The sequence below is a fragment of the Manis pentadactyla genome, assembly GCF_030020395.1.
Source record: "Manis pentadactyla isolate mManPen7 chromosome Y unlocalized genomic scaffold, mManPen7.hap1 SUPER_Y_unloc_6, whole genome shotgun sequence".
Lineage (NCBI taxonomy): Eukaryota > Metazoa > Chordata > Mammalia > Pholidota > Manidae > Manis > Manis pentadactyla.
Genome location: NW_026644611.1, coordinates 293,055 through 299,873, shown reverse-complemented (window position 1 = coordinate 299,873; position 6,819 = coordinate 293,055). Strand labels below are relative to the sequence as shown.

Genomic DNA, 6,819 nt, shown 5'->3' with positions numbered 1-6,819 from the left:
ATCAGAATAAAAGGACAGGCTTTGAGTGCTCCAACCAAAAGACACAGTGTTAGAAGAAGGGATGAAAACTCAAGACCACCTTTGTGCTCCCTTACAGCAGACTCACTTGCGATCCAAGGACACAGACAAACTTCATGCCGAATATGTGGAGATAGGTACCCTACAAGTGAAAATGAGAAACAAACAAATAAATGGATTCTGTTTGAGTCCCCAGAGACATTCAGTAGAAAATAGCCCCATCTAGCCACTGTGAATTCTTTTTGTTTGGTTACAGCAGTGCCCAGCCATAGATTTAGTGGTACACCAACGTCCTTCTCATTTTTTCTCACCTCAACCACAGAATTGCTGTAATAATATGAGTCTGGGCTTTTGAAATCAGTGGGTTTTATGATATTCACGAATGTAAAGAAGCAATAAACCCCTAAAGAGGGAAGTTAGGACACTCAAACAAACACGTAACTCCGCAACACTCTCCTTGCTCCCAAATGCTCCTGTCTAGACATAGGTGTTACTTTTTATTTGACCCTCCTCCTATCAATGGTGATCACGCCCATTTCCCTCAAACATGGTGGTAAGCAAAGCACCAAGTATACTTTACTGTCTACAACAGGCCCAGACGAAGAATACTTGTGATCCTCAGGAAGCACTTAGTCAATGAATGTGGCTAAATACAGTCAGCAAACGAGAAAGAGGGAAAAGAGGACAGAGGACAGAGATATGGGTTCAAGTTCCTGCAACACCATTTACCGGTTTTGTAAGCACACGTTGCTTACTCGAACTGCAAGTGTCTCAGTGAACCCAGTGCTCTCAATACAGCCTACTCAACTTGCAAGATTTTTGGAAGCATAATGTAGGAAGGTGATATAGGCTATGTTGTTAACTGTTCTGTACATAAGGATAGATGAGCAGACAAAAAGATGATTGATTCATAGATAGATAGATAGATAGATGACAGATGATAGATAGATAGATGATAGACATGATAGATAGATGATAGCCATGATAGATAGATAGGAATTAAAGGTAGATAGATAGATTGATTGATAGATAGATAGATAGATAGATAGATAGATACAGATACATATCAATTAACAGAAAGATATTGCTCATAACTGGGGATAAATGATGAAAGCACACAGCGATACTACAAACAAAAAGAAGAATGAAATCCCGTTTAAAAAGTAAAGAAAGCAGCCATAAGAAAAAAACAAATCCTACCATTTACAGTGATGTGGGTACAGCTAGACGGTAGTATGCTCAGTGAAATAGGCCAGGAGGAGGAAGACAAGTACCAAATGATTTCCCTCATGTGTGGAGTATAAAAACAAAAAAACTGATGGAAAAAACAGCAGCAGAATCCCAGAACCCGAGAGTGGACTAACAGATACCAAAGGGAAAAGGACTGGGCCGGGTGGGTGATAAGGGAGGGAAAAGGGTGGGAAGAATGAAAGGGGACATTATTGTTAGCATGAATAATGCGTTGGGTCGGCTGGGCATGGGGAGGGCTGTACAACACAGAGAAGAAAATTAGAGATTCTACAGCATCTTACTACATGCTGATGGACAGCGACTGTAACGGGGTGTGTGTGGGGGGACATGGTGAAGTTTTCTACAGCATCCAACTACGCTGAAGGACACCGACTGTAAGACGTTTTTGGGGCGAACTTGGTGAAAAGGGGATCCTACTAAACATAATGTTGTGCATGTGATTGTAGATTAATGATAACAAAAATACCATTTTAAAGTGCAATAAGGGCACAGCTCTGAATCATCAGTGTAAAAGGACAGGTTTTGAGTGCTCCAAACAAAAGACACAGGTTTAAAAGAAGGGATGAAAACTCAAGAACAACTACGTGCTCCCTTACAGGAGACTCACTTGAGATCCATGGACACAGACAAACTGCAAGCCGAAGGGGTGGGGAGAGGTACCCAACACAAGTGAATCTGTAAAACAAACAATCAGTCAAATGGATTCTGTCTGTGCCCCCGAGACAGTCAGTTGTAAATAGACCTATCTGGCCACTGTGAATGCTTTTTGTTTGGTTATCAGCAGTGCCCAGCCATAGATTTAGTGGTGCAGCAACATCCTTCTTATTTTCTCTCAACTCAACGACTGAATTGCTGTAATAATGTGCATCTGGTCTTTGGAAATCAGTGGGTTTTATAATGTTCTTAATGTAAAGAAGTAATAACCACCTAAGAGGGAAGTTTGGAGACTCAAACAAACACATATCTCCACAACCCTCCCATTGCTCCCAAATGCTCCTGTCTAGAAATAGGTGTTCCTTTTTATTTGTCCCTCCTCCTATCAGCGGTTCTCCACCGATGTCCCTCAAAGTTGGTGGTGAGCAGAGCACAATGTATACTTTTCTGTCTTCAACAAACCCAGAGGAGGGATATTTGTGGTCTTCAGGGAGCACTTAGTAATTGAATGTGGCTAAATACAGTCAGGAAGCGAGAAGGAGCTAAAAGAGGACAGAGGACAGAGATATGGGTGCAAGTCCCTGCAACACCACTTACTGGTTTTGTAAGCACACGTGGCTGACTTGACCTGCAAGTGTCTCAATGAACTCAGTGCTCTCCCTACGGCCTAGTTACCTTGCAAGATTCTTGGAAGCATAATATAGGGGAGTGACATAGGCGATGTTGTTAACTCTTCTGTACATAAGGATAGATAGGCAGAAAAAAAGATGATTGATTCATAGATACATAGATAGACAGATAGATAGATGGTAGAAGATAGATAGATAGATACATAGATAGAAGAGAGAAATGAGAGATAGATAAGATAGATAAATAGATAGAAAGATAGATACATAGAAAGAAAGATAGAAGGAGAGATAGATAGAAAGATAGATGATAGATAGATAGATAGATAGATAGATAGATAGATAGATAGATAGATAGATAGGTAGGTAGGTAGGTAGTAAGAAAGATAGAAGGATTGATAGATAGACAGACAGACATACAGATAGATAGATAGATAGAAACAGATACTTTTCTATTTACACAATGCTATTGCTCATAACCAGGAGATCATTGGAGAAAGCACATAGCGAAACTACAAACAGAAAGTTAGAATGAAGTCCAGTTTAAAAACTGCAGTTAGCAGCCATAAGAAGAAAACAAATGGGTGGCGGCGGAGGCGGTGGCGGTAGCGGCGGCGGCTGGGTCGGGCACCGACGGGCGGCGGTGGCTGAGGTGGAGGCGGAGGGAGGCGGCGGCGGCGGCGGCCGCGGAGGGGGGAAGATGGCGGCGCCCGTCCTGTTGAGAGTGTCGGTGCCGCGGTGGGAGCGGGTGGCCCGGTATGCAGTGTGCGCCGCCGGGATCCTGCTCTCCATATACGCCTACCACGTGGAGCGGGAGAAGGAGCGGGACCCCGAGCATCGGGCCCTCTGCGACCTGGGGCCCTGGGTGAAGTGCTCCGCCGCCCTTGCCTCCAGATGGGGTCGAGGATTTGGTCTTTTGGGTTCCATTTTTGGAAAGGATGGTGTATTAAACCAGCCAAACAGTGTCTTCGGACTTATATTTTATATACTACAGTTATTACTTGGCATGACAGCAAGCGCAGTTGCAGCTTTAATCCTCATGACCTCCTCCATCGTGTCTGTAGTAGGCTCTCTGTACCTGGCCTACATTCTGTACTTTGTGCTGAAGGAGTTCTGCATCATCTGCGTGGTCACGTACGTGCTGAACTTCATTCTTCTGATCGTCAACTACAAACGACTCGTTTACTTGAATGAGGCCTGGAAGCGACAACTGCCGCCCAAGCAGGACTGACAGCCTGACAGACTCTTAAATGACAGTCTGAAGTCCCTTTCTCCATTAAGTTTATTTTGCAGCAGTTTTTTTTTTTATTCTTCAGAACAGACACTTGACCTAAACTGATTTCCTTAAACTGATTTTTTAAAATCCTGTAAATTAGAAGGGGCCCTAGCTATTTCCTGTGTCACTCTTCATTTTAAATATGGATACAAGGCAAAAAGGACACACTGAGCCAGTCAAAGACAAGCTTTAACTTTACTTTGAAGATGTTTCTGAATAATAAAACATAATCCTAACTCCTTGCCTTCATTTGTAAAGTGAGCAACCATTGCTAGTAATTCTCTAATGTTTATAAACTCAATTTCAGGTATAACAAATGTGATCATGACAGAATATTTTAGAATAGATACTGTATTAAATATTGCCATGTTTACAATATGTAATGTTTTTAGCCAATGGATTTAAACACATAGATTCAACTAGAATCCATTTATGTGATATTTGTAAATAAAGGTAGAAATATTGGATCCATCCCTGAAGAACTTACTGTACAGTTTAGTTGAAGTGTAGCAATGAAGAATTGTTAGCTCAATGTTGACTGAAGAAATAATGAAAATAGTAAGTCCATACAGAGCATCTTGTGGAAAGTACTGACAGCTGTGGGTCCAGTACTGAAAGCAAAAAATAGTAGGGTGGTTGGTTCCCTTTCATTTCCTTCCTCTGAAAGGAAGAAACTAAATTTGGACATTCAATTCAAGCTTGTGTCTAGTCATAAAACTGGACCAATTATGACCTTATGGAATGTCATGTGACCAGACCTTCAGGTGCAAGGACTTCAATACATTAAAGATGGGAAAATGGGTAGATTTGTTTGGAGAAAAGCTGGAGATATTAAAATGGCACTTTTGGGTAAAGTCTCTTATAATGGTTGAATTTTCATGCAGATATTTTTCCTTAACATTGGTGTCAGTCAACCAAACAGTATTAGGACTTTGAAATAACCAGTATAAGCTCAGTCACTCCAGAGCAGGATCGCTTTTGGGTAGTTCCATAGTGTTTTCCCTGTTTCATTGTGCACTAACTAATCGGATGTCTAGTTTAATTGTTCTAAAGTCAGATACTGGGTTTGTAAACTTTAGGGCTGACATGCAGCTCAGTTTGCTTCATTGGGAAGAACACTACAGGTAGAAATATCTGAAGGTGAAATACAGTACTGGTGTCACTACTCTAAATAACCACACAAATGCAGAAATTTTCAACGCAAATAAACCCAAATGATATTGTAACAGTATGTTTTTATGGTTAACATCTTATATCAGAATGTTAAAAGTGCCTTCTGTCTTAAATCTCAAACCAAATATTTTGTGCTGTTGAACTTGGGCTGAAGTGTCCTTGCTTCCTTTCTTACATAAAGTAGAAAACGTGCATTCTATAGAAAGGTTCTGTATGATTTTGCTCCTTAGATTGAGAAGCAGTAGCTGTTTTTTGCTTCCAATTAGATTAATCATTATGTTAAGAATAGACCAGTAACTTTTGAGCACTTTATTTGCCTTCTCTTTGAAGGGAGGGGATAGACTCTGCTCTGTAAACCATAATGTGTAGAGTCAGCAACTCTTCAGTTTCCGACTGTCAGAATTGACACAACATATTCTTCTGGCCCAAGGTGGATATAAATCTGGATTGTGATGAACTTCTAACCAGTTCTAACCAGTTTTATAAATGACATGCTTAATTCTGATTTCATCAAGGCTTTTGTTTTCTCATAAACGTGAATATTTCAATGCCTGTTTTATTATGTATGTATTGTTCTTGTTTCTATAGTTGAAGAACTCTAGAAGCATTGATTGGATGTCTGGTGTTTATGGAGAAACAAGTCTTCATTTTCTGCACAGTGAGGTCATCTTGTCGCAGTGCTTCCAGTTCTACCAAGCAGTTTTCTGGGTTTTTTCCTAAGCAACAGTGGAAATGGCTTAATGGTTAAGATGTTTGTTATATATATAACACTGGTTCTGCCAAATAAGTTTTTCATGTCCGTTTAAAATGGTTTTTCATCATATTTTGTATCAATCAGCAAAGTACAAAGCTTGTCTTGATGTTAGTTCTTGCAAATGTCTTCAATCTCTTACATAAGAAAACAAAAATATTCAGTCAGAGCTTTCAAGTTTTTCCTTTGCTTTCCTAAGCCTTGGGGGAAACACCATCTCAGTTGTACAAAAATGTTTGCCACATTCCTGTGAACCAGTATAATTCCTATCCTTTCTCTCACTGAGTGATGAGTGGGTGCTGCCTGAAATAACCACATGGTAATGCCAGTGTCTCAGGAAGCAACCCAACCCCGGTGGCTGTTACTTGGTGTTTTTGCCCTGGAAGAATTTAGGCTCCCCTCTACATCCTCTGTTCTACCCCAGAAGGGGAAAACACGATGTTATAAAATCTGAGGATGGTTATGACTATTTTAGACTATTTAAACATTGCAACACTACTAGCCACCAATGTTGAATAATTAGGAAAAAGTTGAGTTCCTGGGTTTTGGCAGTAATTCCTTGCTTCTTGGCTTTTGAAATGATTTGTAAAAAATGAGGCCACTTACTTACTGGATAGTCACAATTTGAATAAGGGAAGTTGTGGTTAGATGATAAATTCCATGGAGTCTAGGTGGATTTGGAGGATTTCATTTGTTTTTTTCTACAGCTAGTTGTTGTCAAGTGAGGGTAAACTGGTGAAACAACTCAGGTTTAACCAGCTGCATGGCAGGAATTACTTTTACTTGATGTACGTAGCCTCTCCTTAAATCCATTACTTTTAAAGATATTGAGAGCAGTGACTCTTGTCACTGGATACCAGAGATCTTCAGACCGACTAGGTAGGATACAGGACCAAGACTACAGTGAAATTAAAACTGTTTGTTGGCTTTAGTTTGCTTATATTTATTTTTAAGACTATCCACAAAAATGCAAAGTTACCTTCAGTAATTACTTTGTAACTTCAGTTGGTAACCCACTGCCTGACACCAGTGAATGCTAATAGGTCTTGAAAATCAGTATTAAACAAATG

General features: G+C 40.3%; 1 protein-coding gene across 1 annotated transcript; it reads left to right on the top strand.

Moving 5' to 3' along the window:
• Positions 1-3,138: 3,138 nt before the first annotated feature.
• Positions 3,139-6,464, top strand: LOC130682323 (vitamin K epoxide reductase complex subunit 1-like protein 1). Its single transcript, XM_057496705.1, has one exon. It carries the CDS (start codon positions 3,250-3,252, stop codon positions 3,778-3,780), a length of 531 nt encoding a protein of 176 aa, XP_057352688.1. The 5' UTR covers positions 3,139-3,249; the 3' UTR covers positions 3,781-6,464.
• Positions 6,465-6,819: the final 355 nt, after the last annotated feature.

What these genes read in the sequence shown, in the direction of transcription:
- LOC130682323 (XM_057496705.1), top strand. Translation starts at nt 3,250, where the DNA reads ATGGCGGCGCCCGTCCTGTTGAGAGTGTCGGTGCCGCGGTGGGAGCGG.